This window comes from Podarcis raffonei, chromosome 6 (genome assembly GCF_027172205.1).
Source record: "Podarcis raffonei isolate rPodRaf1 chromosome 6, rPodRaf1.pri, whole genome shotgun sequence".
Lineage (NCBI taxonomy): Eukaryota > Metazoa > Chordata > Lepidosauria > Squamata > Lacertidae > Podarcis > Podarcis raffonei.
Genome location: NC_070607.1, coordinates 35306644 through 35329844, shown reverse-complemented (window position 1 = coordinate 35329844; position 23201 = coordinate 35306644). Strand labels below are relative to the sequence as shown.

Below are 23201 nucleotides of genomic sequence, written 5' to 3'. Positions count from 1 at the left end.
TGTTTTGTTTTTGCAAACTAATTCACCATCTATTTTTATTTTATAATTGCCTCCATTTCCAATATTTATTATGCAGGTAACAAATCACATATTAGGACTCTTATGCTGAAAGGCCTGCGCCCATCCAGGTTGACAAGAAATGGGTTTACTGCTCTGCATTTAGCAGCTTACAAGGTAAATTGAATTTTAAGTAAGTAATTGCATTAGCGGTCTTGCTCTTTTTCTCCCTTTCAGCCGCCCCCTCTCCAGCAGTTGGGCTTTGGCAGCAAGGCAGGTGCCAAGAGCACTAGAAATAAAGTTGTCTCAGTTCCTTGAGTGCTTGGCTTACTGCCATAGCAGCGCTGGGGAGTGGGCAGAAGGGGGTCTTTCTTCTCTTTCTCCCTCCTGATGTTTTTGAAACTGCAGTGGCTGAGTGGGATAGGGTTGAAGGGAAGGGAGAAGGAATTGATTTCTTCTATGTATTGGATTAAAATCTGAACTGAGAAAGAACTTTGGGGTAGAGGGTAACACTTACTTCATACTGGAAGCCAGCATTATCAGCTGCCAGAATTTGTAACCTGAGTTTGGAACTTAAAAAATGTTGTCACCTCTCTTCATAACTGACACAATTGAAACACATGCATTTTGCATCTGAGTATTTGAATCTAAAATGTATTGTAAAAAGTGGCCTTGAATGAGACTTGTCCTCTGGTTTAATTTTTCTTCATTGGAAATTGTCTGATATGTCTGATAACTGAGAGATATACAACATGAGTATCTGTTGGCAATCACTTTCAATAGGGCAGCTATTTTATTCATTTATTTGTATTTTGACCCCATGATATGAAAACTCATGGCAAGTTATATATTACAGATTAAGCAATAGGTTTCATTTACAGAACCCAGCATTCTTAAGGGAGATATTTGATACTGATTACCGTATTTTTCACTCTATAAGATGCACCAGACCGTAAGACGCACCTAGTTTTTGGAGGAGGAAAACAAGAAAAAAAATATTCTGAATCTCAGAAGCCAGAACAGCAAGAGGGATCGTTGCACAGTGAAATCAGCAATCCCTCTTGCTGTTCTGGCTTCTGGGATAACTGTGCAGCCTGCATTCGCTCCATAAGACGCACACACATTTCCCCTTACTTTTTAGGAGGGAAAAAGTGAGCAAAAAATATGGTAGTTCTTTCTTGCTGTATTTCATTGAGACTCTTTTGCTCCTACACTCAGAAGGATTTTGTTCATAAAGTACAGCTGGGGGGGGGGTGGGAATGTGAACAGAACTGTATTCTGCAAAGCACTATCTTTGCCCCTGAGCTGCAACCCCTTTTAATTATGTTTCTCTAAATAATAACTTTGCTTTCTACATTTCAGGACAATGCAGAACTTTTAACTGCCTTGTTGCACAGTGGAGCTGACATCCAGCAAGTTGGCTATGGAGCACTTACAGCTCTCCATATTGCTACAATTGCTGGTCACCATGAGGTATGTCTTCTCACTTACATGTGTAACTGCAAAGGGGTTGCGAACTGAGTGCCTAAAGAGGCATTAAAAGTAGGTTTGAAAGAAACATTCTGTTGCAGCCGGTAAGAGTAGATTGTGGTGTTTTCTTGGTTGCCGTGTGTATGTGTGGTGACCACAACAGTTTCTCCAGGTCCCCAAAGTTTGGCAAGCTCTGTACTACGATAGTTAGGTAGTAGTCAAAGGTAAAACAGGCATGAAAGTTATTTCTGGAGAGGCTGAAAGAAGAAAACCTGCCAGTAACTAAGGTTTATCTTTCAATTAGAGGTATTATGCGGCACTTCCAAAATGTTGTAGAGGTGTGTTTAAAAAAGCAAAAAGCAAATCTGAACATTTGGAAATGACAGCTTAAAATCAGTACTACATTCTGATTTCATGCACTGTATAAAAATGTCTTAGAAGTGTTGGGACAAATACTATTATGTGCCTGCTTTTCAGGTCTTTGTATAATGGTCTGCAGTAAGATGAATACAGTTACTGTATAAAAGGTACTGTATATTGAAACACATTCTGTGCAGGTTTTTACCATAAGAATCCAAATATTTAATAACATTACAATGTCCTTCAGAATCATATACTGAAAATTAGGGTTCCAAAAATTCGCACCTGATCCAGCTGTCTGAAAACTTATTCAACCATTATTTTCCTCACTGCTCATAAAAAAGAAGTTAAATGTTATTAATTCCATAGTTTTCCAAACTCCTGTTAACCAATCATTCATCCTTTGTATTCCGAAACACCTCCTTCAACAGTCAGCTAACACTATTATTTCTGAAGCAACTGAAAGGATTTCAACATTTGCGATGGCAAATAATTTCAGATTGCAGTATACATTATGTTTGCACTGCAGGAAATTGTGATCGGGCTTTATGTGGATTTCCTTTACATCGTTTGACAGTGCATTTCCTTTTGACAATGAACTCCTTCCCATGCCTCAAAGTCTGGTAAAAAAAACCTTTAAAAACAAACAAAATGTAACAGGATTATCAGAGTCGCTGATTAGCCTCCTATGTGAATTCCTCCATTCTCCACTTTCCTTAAACTTTGATAAGAGGAGTACTATTGTGCACTTACATAACTGAGGAATTCCAGTATCCTGGATGAAGCAGATTATGTGGTAGACACCCATCTTGACCTACCATAATGATCACCTTCCTTAGCATGGCCTGCAAGGTCCTGGCAGTATCCAGAGTCTGGCTGCCATAGCACTTGCCATTGAGTCCAATGTTGGAATGGGCATGGTCAGGCTCACTGTGGTCAATGACAGCCTGCTCCCTCTCCATCACTCCTTAGAAGAAGAATCTTTCAACAGCAGAGTGCTGAAAAGAGAAGAGCTTTCCCCAGGTCACTGTCCACATTATCTCCAGTGACTCTGGGCCCCTTGATGTACATGTCAAGGCCAAGGCCCAAAGGCATTGCTATAAGGAAGAGAATGGAGAGCTGCCTCAGCCAGTGCTCCTATTTACAGTGCTGTGCTGAGCTAGTATGGACATTAGGAGCTGCTCTGCTTCAGCTTCAGCTACCCCGTCTCCCACTGCCTGCTGCTCCAGACTGTCAATCCCCTGGTATGCTTCAAGGGAGGACCAACCTTACCCAGGGCTCCCGTCAAACCAGTAGCCAGCCTTGCACACTGTGAATTGTTCCTACTGCTGTCTCAGATTCCAAGACTTAGAAAACAAGGGGAAAGGATTCAATAAGGAGAACTATGGGCCAAAACTGTGGGGGTGGGCAGATCAAATTGGGGTTGTGTCTGGATTGTGGATGTGTCTGGATCTAATCCTACTTTGGGGTTGGGGAACCAGAGCTCCTCTCAATTAGGCGTTCCATCATCATCAACAACAATGGAATTTGTATACTGCCCTATACTCGCAGTTCTCAGGGCGGTTAGCACATTGTGCCTGCTGGTCAGCAGTTAAAAAACAAATAAGTACAAATATTATCTTATACTCAGGAATTGGGAAAGGACAGCTGGGTGAGCAAGAAAGTGGCTAGACCTGTGTAAGAATCGCCTGAGTCCTGGGATTACTATGCGAATTCAAGGCACACTCCACCCTGCAGCCTTATATATATATGCATTACATTCTTCTGCAAACCTGAGCAGTGAAATTTAAGTCTTTAATCATAGACTCTGCTGTGGTAACGAAATGCCTAATTTGTTCCTAGGCCAGGCACAGTGCAGGTGCAGCAGAAAAGAGGCATGCTAAATAGAAATTGCACTGTCAGTGCCTGCAGGGCCCTGAATATCTTGAGCGAAATGTCCTCACAGCCCCACATTGTAGCACAGATGGTAACAAAACAATTGGGTTCATTTCAGAACACCCATTTCTTCACTCCTTTTCAACTAGATCTAAAAACCTGGTCATAGCGAGAGAGGATAATGGTTTCTAGCAAAAGAACATTTTGCCTCAGCTGCACACACCATATTCCTGGTGTACAGCTGTCTCTTCAAGCGCTGCTGTGAAATTGCCACACTCCCTTTCTTGTCGTTCCAAGAACCTCTGCCCTTCATGTGAGGATACTGAATCTAGATGGATTCTTCTGGAAGGGGAAATCGGAAGCAGCTATAAAACTGCATGGCTGCATCATTATAAGATGGAGGCAGCAAATAATTATGCTGTAGGCAAAAGAAAAGAAAAGCCTCACAACACTGAATGCCTACTAGAATGTTCCGAAAGACCTTTGTGACCTGAGATCTCCTTTAGGAATCCTACCCTTCTCTTAAGGTTTCCTAAGTGGATTTCCTGTAAAGCCCTCAGGCTCAACATCTTTTAACTAAAATTTGCTTTTAGTCATGAACCTTTTATCCCCCCACATACCACTTAGACCTCGTTTCAGTCACTTCACACCCCAGCTCATTTCTTGTTGCCTTGGAAATGCTTTGTTTCAATCTATTTCATTAAAAAAAAAAATCCAGAAGTGTTTAATGCCATGAACAGAATTACTTTTATAATGAAGGGTTCACAGTTGTGCGTTTCTGATTATATTTACATCTACTTGTGTTCATAAATCTTTTGGCTAAATTGTTCAGAAAGAACTCAAAATTACTTGCATATACAAAAGTAATAAAACTTAAATAAATGGAACATGAAACCTGTTGAATGTGAATAAACCAAGTTTTTAAGATGATTAGCAGAATAAAAATGGCGCATTGGAAATTTTAGTCAGTCGGCTAGGAAAGAAAAATCGACCAGGATTCTGGAGCTGGTGCAGATCTTGGGTCTAAATTGGGTCTGCTGGTCAGCAGCAGTGCTAGGTATGTGAATATCCTCAAAGACCTACTGGCAGGAGGAAGGAAGTTTGGATTGCATCTTTAATATGTTAACCAGGCTGTTGGGGAGAGAAGAGGGAAATGAGAAAGTGGAGGAAAATAGTGGCTTCAGGATTCTGAAGAGAAGCAGTCCACTCTGAGACATGATATTGCAGGTTCATAGATGAAGTTGTTCATAGATGAAGTTGAATTAAAAACTGCAGTGTAAATACTTGAGCAAAAGTTTAACTTGACTGTGGGCAGGCAAAAAAAAATATTATGCTGTATGTAATTTCACCTTTGGGTTATGGATCAGAAAATGCTAGAATTGAATGTGTCTGACCTTTGCACAGCTAATGCGTCAAATACGAATAAACCCTTCCAAAATGAAGGGAACTAGCAATCATTATTTTTAAGTCCATTGCTAAAGGCAAAAATAATGAAGACCTGAAATAGTAAAACTAAAAATTGTGAAGTGATGTCAATTTGAGAAAATAGAATAAAAGGTACGAGAGTTAGACATACACACCCAAAACTCAAATAAGTGGATGGTGTTTTTCTGTGGTCTTCCAGTAAGCAACTCCTAATCAAGGGACAAATAAATTTGTGGCACCTGAAGATCATTGCTCAGGTCTATGATTGGGAGAATATTTTAACAGGCTAGATAGCTTTCAAAGGTTCATTTTTTTCATGGAAGTTTATTGTCACATGAAGTTTTTCTTAGGGTGTTGGTTTTCATTTTTGAATGTTGCATTCCAAACCTCAGGAGGTACAATGGCCTTTGTTTTGCTTATTAAAAATATACATAATTTCCCATTTTAAAAAATTTATTTCATATGTTCTGACTCTTAATATGTTTTAACAAATATAAGTGGCAATGCAACCAACTACCCTGGTATATTTCTTAATGTGTACAATGCCATTGTTACACATGGTATCTTAGAGAGTTTTATGGGCAATATATGTAGAGTAGATATTTTCTCAGCAGCACAATATGGTCTATTTGTGTTACTTAGTTTGCAAGGTCACATGGCCTCTCCAATTATAAACCCTAGACTTGCTTCAAAATCTTTAACAGTAACCCATCAACCTCTCTAGCCAGCCAACCAACAAGAATCGGGTATTTTATAAGCAGGACAATATTTGCTTTGGGTTTTGTTTTTAAAAGCATGGAAATACAGTGGAAGAAAGAAAATCTGTGCATATATCTGAAGAGCTGCCTTTGCCAGTCTCACACAAGCAAGTACCTTGTCCCTGGCTTTTAAGGTTCTGCTGTTACATATATATATCCTCTTGCTGTATCACAATCTACAATAAATGTGATCTCTGGGAATTGGGGAATGAAGAACTTTATAGTTGGCTGTAAATCATTTTTATTGATGATGTGCAATATGCTATCTGTGTAGTATCTAGATGGAACTGGGTGAGTGTTAGCTATGTCAGGACCTGGATCTAAATTGCTGTCCAAGGCCACTCCAGATTGATCTGTTCCCTGATAATGATTAGAGCTGTGTCTAAGGAAGGAGCTGGACCTTTAAAGGGAAAAGTTATCATCACGGCTTTTATCTTCTTGTTAGGCCTATTGTTGCTATATTCGCAAATTCACTAGTCAAATTCACCACTGTTCAACTTAGTCTTGTTTGAGTTAGAGTTGCATTAGAGATGGTGTAGCCCATGTATTGTGTATTAATAAGGTTTGTTGCATATTGTCATCCCCTCCCCCTATTTTGAAAAAATACAGAGTCATGATATTGGGGGTGGGGATATTCTGGACAGAGAAATTATAACATCCAAAGCCCTGTCATTGAGGATAAGGCTATATAAGTGACTACTAGCCACAATAATTATGTTCTACCTCCACTGTTAGGGATGCGGGTGGCACTGTGGGTTAAACCACAGAGCCTAGGACTTGCCGATCAGAAGGTCTGCAATTCGAATCCCCGCGACGGGGTGAGCTCCCGTTGCTCGGCCCCTGCTCCTGCCAACCTAGCAGTTCGAAAGCACATCAAAGTACAAGTAGATAAATAGGTCCCGCTCTGGCGGGAAGGTAAACGGCGTTTCCATGCACTGCTCTGGTTCGCCAGAAGTGGCTTAGTCATGCTGGCCACATGACCCGGAAGCAGTACGCTGGCCCCCTCGGCCAATAAAGCAAGATGAGCGCCGCAACCCCAGAGTCGGTCACGACTGGACCTAATGGTCAGGGGTCCCTTTACCTTTACCTTACCTCCACTGTTGGATGTAATTTGCCTTGGAATACCAATGGTTAGAAACCACAAGTGGGGAGAATACACAGGTTCTTCTTGCAGAGCTCATAGGCATGTGGTTGGCCACTGTGAGAACAGGATGCTGGACTAGACGGGCCATTTGCTTTACCCATCGGGCCCTTCTTATGTCAGCAAGGTATGGCCTGACAGATGGCTTTTTCTTTTTCTTTATTTCATTCTCCCCCTTCCTTTCCCCCTATTTTTGCTGCTCATGGTGGAAGTTGGCCAGCTCCAGAGCCCTCTTAGTTATAGGTTAGTGGTACATAGTTTGAGGGCACATTGGGGTAAATAAGAGGATTAGAATCCCACAGATCCACTGTCTCCCCAAACATGCCCCAGAATGCACCATTTTAGCTTCCATTACTGGCAGAACAGCAAATAGCTGCAGAGCTTTCCATGGCCTCCCAGCAGGACCTCGGTCTAGTCCCTCAGTTGCATTCCTGACTAGTGCAGGATTTATCCCTGTCGTATTTTATTACAAGGAAGAAACAAATTCATGCCAGCATCACCAACAAACAAGGTTACACCATTACACGAATGTCCCTTATTGTTTTAGGTATTGTTCCATTGTTAACTTTTAAACCCTGATTGATGTTTACTTAGTGAAATTATCTTTGTGGAGGTAAAATGCCTTTGGAATCACAGTAGTCCCTTGAACTTCTGTTGGTAAAGTATTGTTGGGGTATCCCATTCATTTAAAATATTTGTTTTACCGTGACCCTCACACAATCCCAAATCCTGGCCTATTGTATTTTCATTTAACTTCAGTTAATTTCATAGGATTGCTTCATCCTCTTCATCATCGTGTATTCAGTGATGTGGTACCAGGGGATAAAATCATTCACTGTGTAAGAACCTTATGCTATCATAAATTCAGCAACAGCTGCAGCAGTGACATGTTGGCAGGCTTGGATGAAATAATGAGATGAAACCCATCCAGTTGCATAATTAATATGCTTAGTATTTATTCTTATATTTTATACTAAAACCCTGGCCCTACCAAACAGAATAACAACCTAGAACTAATTATTCTTTCCACATGCACTTCTTATTACAATGAGAAATCATGTCTGCATATCATTAAATATGTGTGTGTTGGTTGGAGTTTACATAATTCTTATCTGAAATTTATGCAATGACTCAGGATTAGGGTGAAGACAGACACAACATTTTAAGTGTGAGGGAGGTTCTTTGTGCATATATTTGTTATCCCGCAAATAATTGCCTCAAAATTCACAGCATTTGTTTTCAGGGCTACTAATGTATGTTCAAGGCTCATCCACCACTCCTATGTTATGGCTGTCTTTGGCCTTGGAACCTAGGAGGGGTGTGTCCTCATGATCACCACTATTAAGAGGTCTACGTAATATGGTATTTTTGATGTCCCAGGTTTACCTTGGTTCTGTTTTCAGCAGAACCAACGTAGTTCAGCAGGGTCTTTTCAGCAGACCCTGAAAAGTCATTGCAAGACAGTACTTGACTATACCGCAAGGGATAAATCTTCATTGGGTTAGATGAACTATGTTGGGTTAGATTAGCATTTTCTCCCCTTACATACCATAGGAATGTTTTTTGCTTTGTTTATTTTTGTGTGTGTTGTATGATAACAGAAAACCTAATAGAGACATTATATAAAAAAGAAGAGACCATTAATAAATGACATCCCACATAAAACAACCCTTTTTGGGGGGGGGGACACACACCCAGAATTACTATTTGGATAATGTGGCACAGTGGATTAACTTTGCATTGTCCCTTTTAAGGACAGTCCAGGATCCAGACTGCCTCTCCCCATTTCCCTTTGCAGTATAAGAATTACTGTTGCAGAGTTGTGTTTGGAAGCACTGCATAATAAACCCATTATGTTACCAAAACTGTATGAAGCCTGAATCAGTAAGTCAGCAATGTTCAACAGATGCCCAGTGCCAGTACTCAGGCAGGTTGGGCATTGGTTGAGGGGCTCAGAAGGACCTCTCACTTGCTCAGCCTAGGTGAACTGCCACTTACCATCTCCCTGCGGGGCACCTAGGCAGCTGTTTTAGTGGTGGGCAGGTAGTGGTATCACTTTTGAATGGGTGTGGAGCTTGGCTCCCATACATGACAGTCATCTGCCATCTCATTATACCCAAAATTCAGTGGCCTTAGAATAAATCTTTGGTGCCACCCCACCGTTCAACAGATTGTATTTTCTCACTGTAAAATGTGCAGAATTTGAGAATGCAGACAAGAGTATATATGTGGAAATGGAGGAAGTAGTGCTGTAAAAACCAAATAAGGAAGCAAAACTGGAACATTTCCCAAGGTTTAGTTTCCACTAGGAAAATGCCTGGTGGAATACAACGTGAAAATCTTTAGCCTTTTTAGGATCTCGTAAGCTGTACAAAGTAGAGGTGATTTGTAGTTAAAACTTTTACAATGTTCTGTAAAAATGCTGCCACATAATAATGCATCCTTTTTTTTGCAGCGATAAAATCATTACTGTTATAGGCATTTAGAGAGTACAGCAGTGAATATCATGAAGCGTATACAAATACATGAACGATACATGCAGCATATAAAAGATATTGTGACCTCCAGGGAAAAGTGCCTGGCTTTACTGACTTATTCAATCACTGTCATGACTGTATCACCTCTAGCTGACTAAAAAACACCAAGGCCATCCAACTCACTTCAAGCAAAAGATCCTCTAGTTCTGTTGAGATTTCCCAGTAGTCATGATCCAGGCTGGTTAGATCTGGGTCAAAAGGCCTACAATGTGAAATCACCTCTACAGCTGCTGGATAGCTCAGCTGTTTTGAGCATGGTGCTGATAATGCCAAGGTTGCAGGTTTGATCCAGCTGCATATTCCTGCATTGTAGCAGGTTGCACTAGCTTATCCTCAGGGTCCCTTCCAACTCTAATTCTGTGTATATCCAGCTTCAGCCTAAGGGCCAAGCAAGGCATTCTTCTAATATTTTTGGAACTGAAAGCCCACTGATGCTTTGCGCTCCCTACCATCAAATCCTGAAGCTGCCTTTGGACAAACATCACCGTAGAAGAGTTAAGAATCTCTCCATCTCTCAGCGACTGCTTATAGAGTATAGCTTCTTCCAAATTTCTGCCAATGACATGCCACGATTGTAAATCAATAAGTGTGATGTGTTTATTCACTGACTTGTGGCTATGATGAGTACTTTGCCATTTGAGAAAGCTCACATTCATTTCTACATAAAACAAGACCAGTAATTGTTTTCCCCTCAACCTTAAGCATTTAACTACTCTTCAGAATATTCCAGCATAACAATTGCCTCTTAGTACAGACTGGATTTTGTTTGACAGTATGGGGATGCCTGCCCAAATATATCTAATTTCAAAAACAGAGTTAAGTGCAGCCTTTCATTGTCAACATCGTGGCAAATAATGAGTTGCCAACTGGAATTCAAGTAGGACAATAAGCATTATGGAACCTATGTGAAGAATCTACATCTGTCAGGCAGAAATATGAATTGCCTGAGCCAACTTTTTCCACCCCTTCCCCCTTCCAATTTGGATGCCTTGGATGCATACAAAGCAATTTGACAAAGCGTTTGAAAAGATGCACCAAGGCAACTAAAATGGAAGGCAATATAAAAGAATTATGAAGCTTCAGGGAATGTATTGCTAACATTTGTGTATTTTAAAGCTTTTATATTTACATATTTGTGTATGCAGCTATGCAGAGGCGGAGCTAGCTGCTCTGGCACTCAGAGTGGCACACATGCTGTGCACCCGGGGCTAGCCGCCCACAGGGGCGCCACCCACAGCGAGCAGTGAGCGTCCCGGGGGACACACACACACGCGCGCGCATATTTATGGATCTTTATATTTATGGATCTTTAAGAATAAGCATGCTCTGCTGTGTTCTATACCACTGAGTAGAAACGCATCCACAAAAACATCCATGTATTTAACTCTACTGGGCACTTGACAATACTGAAGGTATGGCAGCAGAACCGGCTGAATTTTGAAGGCCTCAAGTATATAAGTAGTTCATATTCTTGTTTCTCCATGCCAGTGGACGTAATTGCAATTCTGAGGAAACTTACATGCAGGAAAAAACACCACTGAATTTGTGAACTGTCCATAAAACTGCAAGCTTTACTTGCAGGCTTCTCTCTTTTGACATTTACTGCCAATCCTATGTTTTGCAATGAGATCCATTCAGAATCTTTACAACTCATCACCATGATTTCACCTTTGCTAAAGCATAATTAGTGAAGAGGTGTGGGTTCTGCTAATAAATTTTGATTTCTGGATAACTAGACAGATTAATTTGCAACTCCCAGGTTCTGAATAGAACTTTCGATGTACAAGTTTGAGTTCTTTAATTTTTAATTGCAGATAGATTGCTTGAAGGGGGGAAAATTGACCCAATTATACATGATGTTTCATTAAAACTATAGCAAGATGAGCTCTAATTTACCTTTTCTGCTTTCAGGGCTTTTAATAAAAGCAATTAACTTGCATTATGTTCATTACATCCTACAGAGAGAAGACGTTATAGACTACAGACCTTATTTTGAAATTCTGGCCCTCTGGCCTTCCTACTGCCCTGCTTCAGTTTTGTTTTCCAAATCCCATTTAAGCTGTCCTCCCAAAGAACAGAATCTGAAGCCTACAACTTAGTCAAGTTCAAAGAGTCCTTACTCATATATTTTTTTAAAAATCACCACCATTTATGATCAGTACCTCGCTGTTGTGTAGTGGCCAAGAGGCTGATCTGTGAATCTAGGAGTCCCTGGTTTGAATCCTGCCGGTGCCCTGCCCTCAATAGCTGGCAAGTTGCTCTCTCTCAACCTCAGTCTCCACATCTGCAATACAGTGGTGCCCCGCAAGACGAAATTAATCCGTTCTGCGGGTGTCTTCGTCTTGCAGGGATTTTCGTCTTGCGGAGCACCGCTATCAGCGGATCAGCTGATAAGCGGTAATTGACAGATAAGCGGCTTAGCGGCTTAGCGGCTTAGCGGATAAGCGGCAATTTGCAGATAAACGGCTTAGCGGCTTTCAGCAAAGGGGGAAAAAACGGAAGACCCCGAAAATTTTTTCGTTTCGCAAGACAACCCCATAGAAAATTTCGTCTTGCTAAGCGGAAAAAATATCGGAAAGCCCTTTCGTCTTGCGCGTTTTTCGTTTAGTGGGGCATTCGTCTAGCGGGGTACCACTGTATTAGAAAACACAAAAAGCATGGCCAGATTATTATGCTGCAGCTGGAGCAATTGCACCACTATCCATGCCTACAAGAGGCCCAAATCCTGAGCTTTCTTTCCTGAAATAAATGTTTTAAAGAAAATGTGTCATCAGATTTCTACGATATTTCTGTGAGATGAGCCAGTCTCGCTGCCCCTACCTTTCCCATACCCTCCAGGTGTCTCGATTTTCCAGAGACCGTCCCAAAATTACAGAAGCCATCCTGGTTTTTTATTTGATCCCTCAGTATCCCAGTTTTCCGTTTTCCTGCCCTCCATTTCTTTGCTCTTTGTATGTGTGTGTAAAAAATGGAGTCCTGCTTATACTGAAAATGTGTGCACCAAATGAAAAAAAGATAGTGAGGCTGGTATATAGTTTTGAAGGAAAATGTAACCACTCCACTTTAAATTCTGTAATCGCAAGGCTTCACTAGCCAGCCATTTTAAGTAAACATGTGGATTGTTTATTCCTATATTGTAAATGGAGTCTTACACTGCAATCCTTTACATGTCTACTCAGAAGTAAGTCTGTATTCCATGGAGCTTACTCCCAGGTAACATGGTAAAGAATGTGCAGTCTTACACTGCAATCCTAACAATTTTTTTCTCTCAGAACTAAGTCATACTGAGTTCAATAGGATTTATTCTCTGGTATGTTCCTGGTCATTCTCAGTTTCCATTATTATTATTATTATTATTATTATTATTATTATTATTATTATTATTATATCCCACCTTTTCCCCCAACAGAGACTCAATGCAGCTTACATTAGAGCTAAATTTTTATTTCATTCCATTTATCTGTTGAAGGTGTTGTACATGATCCCTTCCCTCACACATTTTTTTCTTTACAAAAGCCCTGTGAAAGAGGTGAGGCTGAGCGGATGTAATTGGCTCAAGGTGACCAATGTTGATGTGCATATGACATATATGGACAAAGGAGATCAAACACAGGAGAAGCTTCCTATGTAGAATAGAATGTCCCTATTTTCATCTAAGAACTGTTGGGAGGGTATGCTTTCATTGTTTTTAGCCAATGAGTGAAGTCAGCATGGACAAATGAGTCCATGTCATGGATGAATGAGTTGTTTGGACGCCAAGCTATAGGAATCCCTGGGTTCATAAATAGCTAGTGTTTCTCCCTCACCTTTAGTGTACTTTTGTTTCCTACTTCTGCCTAATTTTCTAGCCTATGGACTCTCTTTCTAGCCTATTGTGTCTGACATCAGGTACTCCATATAAGTTTTTTTGGTTGTTGTTGTTGTTGTTTTTTGTAAATGCTACTGCTCTGTGTAAGGGTGGATGTTGGAGAAGCCATGGCAAATGTAAAATGTGCCACGGGGCATATCTCTTGCTGTGCAGAAGCTGCAGTCCAGTAACTTATTTCCAATTTGAAAAAGGACAAAAAGCCTGAAAAAGATTATGGGATATAATTCCCAGTGAGCATATGTAACTCTTTTCATCATTGCACTAAATGTGCTCCATTTGTGCAAGGATTATTTTAATTCCAGTTTGTAAAATACATGTTATTCCTTTTGGTGATAGACAAATTACTACAAAGCCCATTTTTGATGGAAGGACGCATTTTGTCTGTCTCATTTGATTTAGTTGATAAGTTTGATTCGAATACTTACACATTCAAAATGTGAGCTTTGCCATTACTTCCCCCTCCCCCTTATAAATTTGAAACTGCTGGTCTTTCGAGAATTATTCTGACTACGTTAAACAGCTTATTTTGCAGAAGATCACATTAATATATATGGGACTGCTAACATTTTCCCTCCCATGAGAAGGATCTAAATGGTTTTGGTAATGCCTGCCTTAATTGAAATAAAGAGATATTAAATAAGAAGTTCCTATGCTAGTTTGTTAGAAATGTAGTTGAGTTCTCCAGCAGTGCAGTCTTTGTGGTTGTTTGTGATGGGAGCACTTTACATGGAATGTGTATTACTTGTACATGTAGTTCAAAATGTGAGCCATGCCTGCTGCTTTTGAGAAGTGTGATGAGCCCTTGCACAATCTGCTTAGTGTGGTCCTGAACTTCCACCCTCATATCTGACCCTGACCACCACTGGATACCTCCATGTCAGGTATACAGATCTCTAGGTATTCTAGCTGCAGAACCAGGTGTGTTCATTTCTTCTCCATCAAAACAGAACTTCTGCCCTGTTGCTTGCTAAGCTTCAGCACTATTCATTGTTATGTACTACTGCAGTAGCCGTCTCAAAAGGGGCCAGATGACTGAAGGGCCCAATAGGATTTCTAGTATTATAAAGCTTTTGGCTGTTCGTTTCTTAGCCTGATCAAATCATTCTCCTGACTGCTTCCCAGCGTAACGGCCTAGCTGGTTGGTCTCCATGTTGTTAACCCTGGCAATTGCTTTAGAAAGCATCAACCAGGCAAAAAACAACAACAATGAATCAATGTAATTTCTGAATAGGCAAACCAGCTTTGCACTATTCATTCCCCCTTGCACTCCAAGTCCAGGAGGTGGTCTTGGCACAGTTCTTTAAATCACTTTAGCAATCAGTGCTATGAAGTTATGCTTTTCAATCTCTCTGGCATTCTGATTCAGTTGCACTAGTCTTGGGCATAAATATTTCATCTTCCCTGCAATTTGACGTTAGATGTGCTTACATTAGAGAATGTGGTTTGTTGGTTCATCTGTTAATGCACAGACCTAAGCCTGGATTTCACCAGAAGAAAAGTGCAAATTTGCAGAATGTAAGTGGGAATAGGAAACAGGCGACAGGCACAACTCTACCAGCTGTCTTCTTAAAAATACATGTTCACAAGACATCTGTGCCTGAATATTATTTTTCAGCCCATAGATGGCAATACATGGGAAGCTGGCACTGCAGTATTTGTCTGTAGGTTTAGTATAATGGGCTTGTAGAGGCAGCGGCATAGCTAGCCGCTCGGGTGCCTGGTGCGGGGGCGTGTCCTGCAGCCTGGGGGCTGGGTGATCCGTGTCCATGGGGGCAGGGCGAGCTGCCCATGGGGGCGGGGTGAATAGGGCAGCTGAGGGAGAGGCAGTAGGCAGACGCAAGTCCCACGCTGCCATTTCAGGCAATGCAGAAACTGCAGGTGCCTAAGCCACGACGTCACTCCCAAAAAGTTTCATGAGACCATTTTTTAAATAAAACCCCCCTCATTTTGTCACACCCCCCAGTGATGACACTTGGGGCACACTGCACCCCCCCCCCGCACCCCTTCCTCCACCACTGTGTAGAGGCTGTTGAATGGTTTAGTGCATGGGTAGGCAAACTAAGGCCAGGGGGCCGGATCTGGCCCAATCGCCTTCTAAATCCGGCATGCAGATGGTCCGGAAATCAGCGTGTTTCTACATGAGTAGAATGTGTCCTTTTACTTAAAATGCATCTCTGGGTTATTTGTGGGGCATAGGAATTTGTTCATTCCCTTCCCCCAAAATATAGTCCGGCCCCCTACAAGGCCTGAGGGACAGTGGACCAGCCCCCTGTTGGCTGTTTGCAGTTTAGTAGCGCAGAGAGCTTGCTGGGGAGACCATGCATTAAAAATAAAGGACTCGAAAAATAACTTAAACTAGGTTTTAATAAGAAAAACAAAAACTCCTTTTACACTAAATACATTAACAACCAAACCAGACCCAACCACCAACCCATCCCCCAGGGTAATGGGAGAGCTAGGTGCTGCTCCTTATATACTACACCCAAATGCTGACACACCTTAATCAAATACAACTCAGCAGCACCTGCTACGTTTCACAGCTGTAAAGCTGGGTCTCGTTATCTTACTCTGGCCCTTGCTCTGGCCCCTTAAAGACATACACATCAGGTGGAACAATGATGAACCTTTACATTTAAAGAAACCATTCAACATTTCCCCTGCGGTTCATCATTGTGGAACAAAAACATAAAGCATACTTTGTACATGTCTTTCATGTGTAACCTTTGGAAGTGCTTTAGTAAAAATGTCCGCAATTTGATTGTCACCTGGAACATATTCAAATACAATCATTTCGTCAGCAATTAGTTTCTTTACAAACTGTAAACGTAACCTTAAGACTCTAGTGCGCTGCGTATTGGTCTCTGAACACAGGATAGCAAGTCCACTCTGGGAATCAAGGTAAACTTTTACTGGTAGTGTTACTTGCATCTGTAGGACTGCAAATACTTGCAGATACCATTCTACTTCACGAGTGGCCTGAATGCATGCACATAATTCACTCTCTGTTGTGGAGAGACAAATAATGGTTTGTGTCTGGGACTTCCATTCAAATGGACAACCGTTATAGCAAAACACCATACCAGACACACCCCTGCAATTATTTTGTTCCACTGCATGAGATGCATCGCAGAAAATTTCAAAACCTTTGTCAATACTTGATGTAAACTGCAACCTATAATGTTTGGTATGTTTAAGATACATTACCACTCTCTTAAGAGCAGAGAAACATTGCTTAGTGGACTCTTCCACATTGTGATGCATCTTTTAACAAAAGCTTAACTGTTTCGTATTTTACACTTGGTGAATAACACAGATCATAATCTTCGCCTGGAATTTGTTGAAAACCCCTAGCAACTAGTCTTGCTTTGTACCTTACAACTTCATTTTTGTCATTCATTTTAACTCTATAAACCCATTTTGAATCAATAAGTCTCATATCTGGGGTTTGTGGTACAAGAGACCAAGTGTTGTGCTCTTTTAAAGAAGCTATCTCAGAGTTCATAGCTTTATACCAATTTGCAGCTTGTTGCTTAGGTAATTTCTGAACATCATTGTAGCTTTTTGGCTCAAAAACTGCCTTATTGGCATACACAGTATTAAAATGTTCATCTGCAAAACGTTGTGGCTTCTGTCTCTTTCTATCTGAACGTCTCAGTCCGGAAGGAGAGTCAGACTCCTCAGACTTAATGGAACTAAGTGAACCACTAGTTTCAGGTTGTAAACCATCATTGTCAGATTGAAGAGATGCCTGTAAGCTAAGCTCACGGTCAGAAAACTCAAGAGAATCTAACCTCCCCTCGGGTGCCTGTGACTTTAAATCATCAAACAAATTATCAGATTCAACAGGCTTTTTGTCTTTTTCCATTAATTTAGAAGCACCATTTCCTGCTGCTGCTTCTTCTTCCTCTTCTTCCTCAGTATTATCTATACCATCAGTATCTTGGAAGACAGCAACTCCATTCCAATTTACAGTTTGTATCATGCTTTTGGTAATATGAAATTTGCCAGTTGCTGGTATGTAAATTCTGTACGCCCCCTGCTGGTAGCCCATTAATTTTCCCTGGACACTACGTTCACCCAATTTCTGCTTAGCGGGATAATGCATAATTACATCTGAACCCCAAATGCGTAGGTATTTCAGATTAGGGCGTTTTTTAAACAGCTTCTCATAGGGGGTGACATCTAAACCAGAATGATGACTGCGATTTCTAACATAACAAAACGCATTAAGCGCTTCAGCCCAAAAGTCTTTGGGCAGATTAGCATCATGCAGATACGTTTTAACCCCTGCCTGTAGGTCATGCTGCACAACTTCAACAAGCCCATTTTGCCAGGGACTTCGGGGGCAAGATAACTCATGAGTAGTCCCCTGCGCTTCCAGGAATTTCTCAAAATCCTCAGAAACAAATTCCCCGCCCCGGTCAGAAAATAGGTTCTTAATTGGTTTGTTAAAGTGCGTTTTTACCCAGTTGCAAAAAACTTTGTACTTCTCAAATGCTTGGGACTTCTCAGCTATTGCATAAGTCCAACAATATCTACTATACTGGTCTATCAGAGTAAGCCAGTACTTAGAACCTCCTAATGATGGTGGGAGTGGCCCAACTAAATCACAGTGTACACGCTCAAATGGCTCAGTTACTTTCCTATCTGAGCACCTATCCTTGCGTGCAACCTTAATCTTATTCTTGCAACAGGATAGACATTGCATAAAGAATTTACATGGTTTTAAGTTGAGGCCATTAACAATATTCTTTGTCTTAATTACATCAGCAAAATTCAGGTGTCCCAGAATTCTGTGTGCCTCATGGACACACCCGGAATGTGGCCTTACATTCCTCAACCCCTGGCTTGACTGTGCTGCTCTGCAATTTATAGGCGATTGGGAGTAGGTGCGAAAATACAGTCTATATAAACCATCAGATTCCCGGGCATATAATAGACGTTTGTTCCCATCGAAAAACTCACACATTGACTTTAAGAAACGCACAGTTATGCCTTGATGAGCAAAGCACCTTACTGACAATAAATTGTCCACTGACGGGCAGTAAATGCAGTTCGCTATCGTAATGTTTAAAGAGTCAAGTTTAACAGTACCCCTGCCAAGCGACTGCAAGACTTGTGAATTGGCTAAATGTACATTACCAATTTCCTCTTCGAAAGAAATAAACAAGCTTCGATCGTTGCAAATATGCTGAGATGCTCCTGAGTCCACAACAAAAGACTTCCACTTGGCACGTTTAAGTCTTTTACGATCTGTTGTCCTAGCATGGAAAACTCGCGGCTCGTTTCTGTCTCTACTATACGATGTCGGCTGCTGGGCTGACGACCGTGACTGACGAACAGAAACAGGCTTGGGAGTACTTTGCTTTCTTTTGGATCTGCAGTCCTTTGCAAAATGTCCTTGCTTATTGCAGAACCAACAACGCTTGGCAGCTTTAAATGCAGTTGTATCACCACAAGTTTGCATATGGCGTTCCTCATTACTTCTGGAAATAGGAGTGCTTATGGCACAAGCCTCCCTTCTGTCCAACTCGCCCATTAATCTTGCCGTCACCCCTTCCACAGTTAATTGTGCTGGTGGAACGGCAGATATCTGGCTAGCTATACCATCGAAGTCCTCATTAAGGGAACAAAGAATGATAAAAACATACTGAATATCAGGTATGTCCATGTCCCTTCGAATTAATTCGCCGCGTATTGCCTCCAGACGTCTCAAGTGTGCTGCCAAATCACCACCAGGCTGCAACTTCGTCTGGTACAACTGCTTGAAAAACGTCAATGCAGATGCTGACTCTTTTCTAACATGCACTGCTGCAAGACTGTCCCACATTTCTTTGGCAGTTTTCTTATTTCTTATATAGACTACTTGCTGGTCACTGACTGCCAAATTAATTATCGCCCTGGCTTTTGCATCTCCTTTTGACCAAGCATTAGTCACAGGGTCAGGAGGGTCATCAGTTACATAGGTCCATACTTCTCTAGAGGTCAAAAGCGCCTCCACCCGAAAAGACCATAAACTATAGTTCTCATCTGTTAGCTGTGGGAAGACCAGAGCCTTCTCAGCTTCAGGAACCCGGTCAACCATTCTGGAACTCTTCCAGACCCACAGAACTACGCTAACAGGAGAAGGAGTTTTCAAACCTTTCTCAGAGTCCAAAAATATGCAGTCATCCACTCAGCAGCTGGGCCCATAACCAAAGATGTTGGCTGTTTGCAGTTTAGTAGCGCAGAGAGCTTGCTGGGGAGACCATGCATTAAAAATAAAGGACTCGAAAAATAACTTAAACTAGGTTTTAATAAGAAAAACAAAAACTCCTTTTACACTAAATACATTAACAACCAAACCAGACCCAACCACCAACCCATCCCCCAGGGTAATGGGAGAGCTAGGTGCTGCTCCTTATATACTACACCCAAATGCTGACACACCTTAATCAAATACAACTCAGCTGCACCTGCTACGTTTCACAGCTGTAAAGCTGGGTCTCGTTATCTTACTCTGGCCCTTGCTCTGGCCCCTTAAAGACATACACATCAGGTGGAACAATGATGAACCTTTACATTTAAAGAAACCATTCAACACCCCCTGCTGAAAAAGTTTGCTGACCCCTGGTGGACTATCAATAATAACTTCCACATGCAACTCAGTTATTCATGAGAATGATGTGAAATGTTTATAATAATGTTGAAATCAAGGTATCTGAAAGATATGCAGTTCAACTATGTGCTGATATTTGCTCAAAAAAAATATATCTTGTGGTAAAGGCAAATTCCATAACAAAATTGCTTCAGATGCCAATGATAATGGATCGGAAGAGCATTCTTCAATATATTTTTCAGTATTTAGCACACCCTCCAACATTACTCTTATGAAAATAGAGTCCCATTCCACCACCATCACCATTTTATTATTTATACCCCATCCATATGACTGGGTTGCCCCAGCCAATCTGGGTGGCTTCCAATTTATATAAAAACATAAAGCATTAAACATTAAGAAACTTCCCTGTACAGGGCTGCCTTCATATGTCTTCTAAAAGTTGTATAGTTACTTATCTCCTTTGCTCAGGGGTCGCATAACTCCATACCCTCCAACATTTCTGATGAAAAGGACATCCTAAGGAAAAGTGGGACATTCCGGGATCAAATCAGAAACAGGAAGGGTTCTGTAAATTCGGGACTGTATAGTGGTACCTCAAGTTACAAACGCCTCAGGTTACAAACGCTTCAGGTTACAAACTCTGCTAACCTGGAAGAGTTACCTCGAGTTGAGAACTTTGCCCCAGGATGAGAACAGAAATCGTGTGCCAGCAACTCAGCGGCAGCAAGAGGCCCCATTAGCGAAAGCACGCCTCTAGTTAAGAATAGTTTCGGGTTAAGAACGGACCTCCAGAACAAATTAAGTTTGTAACTAGAGGTACCACTGTACCTGGAAAATAGGGACACGTCAAGGGTCTGGATCTTTCGGTAGTGAAATTATCCTTAGCATAATTGTATTTATTTAAAGCACTTCCCTTGAGATCTGCTAATCACAGATACACAGACCATTTCTTAATTGCATGTCTATGCCTTCCTCTACCCAAGAAGACAGATTACATGTAACATTTCATCAGACTTTGTTCTGCGGAAAATAATTCCATTCACTATATCTCTTATTTGTGAGGTGGCCAGTTTCACAACAGTTTAATCGTCCCTTTGTCTTATTTGATGGCTATCTCAGTATGAAATTCTTCTAGAGCTTCAAGGAGTTAACAAATCTTGCCAGTTTTTGAGCAAATCATATCTAGAGGACATGACTGATTGTATCAGTATCTAGTAAATTGGAAAGAATTAGGCCAGTGCTCAGACTTCATTGTGTTTGGGGTTGAATGACTTAATTAAAAAAAAAAAGTTCAGAAAAGCATCTAAGAGATTCCTGAGATGTGTTAACCCAGCAATATAGAGTGGCTTTTGCTCATATGTATGGCTTAATTGTCGAAGCTGTCTTTCTCATTTTAATTTCACCTGCTAGAAAGTCAATAATAATTGATTAAATTTTGTTAGACGAATTCTTATCTGTTACCCTTGCCTGTGAGAGAAAATCCTTAGTTTATCTTAGGCGGCATTTGTTGACACACACTGTAACCCTTAAATAAGCCTTAACTGATGATCTCTTGTGGAAGTGGACATAATTTGCTTCAAAGGCTTTTGATCTCGCCCTCCACGAAGAAGTATTAACAAAACCACCAATGAGGAAGGAGCAAAGGCCATATTTATAATAAGAGAAATTTGTTAGGTGAAAGGAAACTGGATTGTATTGAAAGCCTGGTTTCCGGGGACCCAATTAACATGGAAACTGCATTCTGGGCTCTTTTTGAGAACGGCTGTTTGTGTATGTTAAACTGGATAGCAGGGAAACTGGCTTGAAGCACCTGTCTGGTAAAATAGAAACAAGTAATTGGAATGGTAACATGAGGGAACCAGGTCTTATGGTGGGGATGCCATAGCCGAAGGTTAGCATTTTAAAGTCTCATTGGTTACAGCGGGATGAATAAAAGTGCCTGTAAAATGCTTAACTTTGGCTAGATCAGGGCGGTCCAACCACTCGGACCAAGTGGGCTGCAGGAGTACTTTGACACAGAACCCAGGAGCCACACACTGAATTAAATGTCCATATCATAAATTAAATGTTTGCAATATAGTTAATATTATACACACACACACACCCCACACACGTACGTAATATATTTATTTATCAAACAGATCAGAGCCATTCTTTCTTTTATATATATAAAAAGTGACCCAAAAGATCCGAAAACAAGGAAGCTGCCGAGTGTGAGGGGAATTGCTGGGTGCAGGCAGGACTTTGGGCAGGAAAGCAAGGGAATTATTAGTGGCACTTGGTGGGGTGGGAGAGAGGGAAGAGACAGGAAAAGGGTGTGCTAACAAACAGCCTGCTGCTGCTGGACAGATTAGAGAAGTCCCACTCTGCTTTTTTTCCTCCCCCCCCCCCGCTTTCTCTCCTCCTTTGGCACTTCCAGCACCGCCATTGCCACCAATAGATGCAACACACACACACCCCTGTGCATGCACACTCACTCTCCCTAGGCTGTTAGGAATCCTCTCCTAATGCCGACCTGGCTGGAGAAACTGCCTATTTCTTCTCTTCTTTTTTTCCTCCCCCACCCATCTTTCTCTCTCCTCATCCCACTCTGAGGAGGATTCTCAGCCACAGTTGGGATGGGCAGCCTTCAGTGGTTGCAAGCAAACCAGGGCAAGGTTTTCATGGTGTTAGTTCCCTGCAGCTTTGGTACTCAGCAAGGGCCGCCCAGAAAAAGGCCTTGAGGGCTGCATACAGCCCACAATCTGCGCCTTGGACCACCCTGAGCTAGGTCATGCCATCTATCACTATTCTTTAGAGTTATTTAAATTTATTTTAAGATTGGAAGAGCAGTCTAAGGTAGGAGCTGATAACCTCTGAAGATGGTGAATTAGAGAAATATAGTTTTTTGGAAAAATCTTTGCTAATGGGGGGGGTAGCATTTAATAAAGCACCTTGAGATGATCGAATATAATGAATTAGTGCCATTGGATCAGCCACCTGCTTTGGCTGTAGAATTTCATAAGTTTCTGCAGCCCAAGCTTTCAATGTTCTATATACAATCCACTGAACACTCCCAGTTGATTTGACAATTGTATAGGAGTACTGCTTTTGGCATTAGCACTTGGTGGATATAAAAAGCTCTTCGGCTTTCAAAGAAAGTAGTACATTCATTTTTTTAATAAATATT

The 23201-nt window shown here is 41.3% G+C and overlaps 1 protein-coding gene across 1 annotated transcript in view; it reads left to right on the top strand.

Moving 5' to 3' along the window:
- Positions 1–23201, top strand: part of TNNI3K (TNNI3 interacting kinase) — a 143017-nt gene that overhangs the window by 6765 nt on the left and 113051 nt on the right. Inside the window, exons 4-5 of the mRNA XM_053392049.1 lie at positions 77–174; positions 1360–1470. Of these exons, the coding sequence (XP_053248024.1) occupies positions 77–174; positions 1360–1470 (209 nt within the window). The remainder of the gene's footprint in view (positions 1–76; positions 175–1359; positions 1471–23201) is intronic.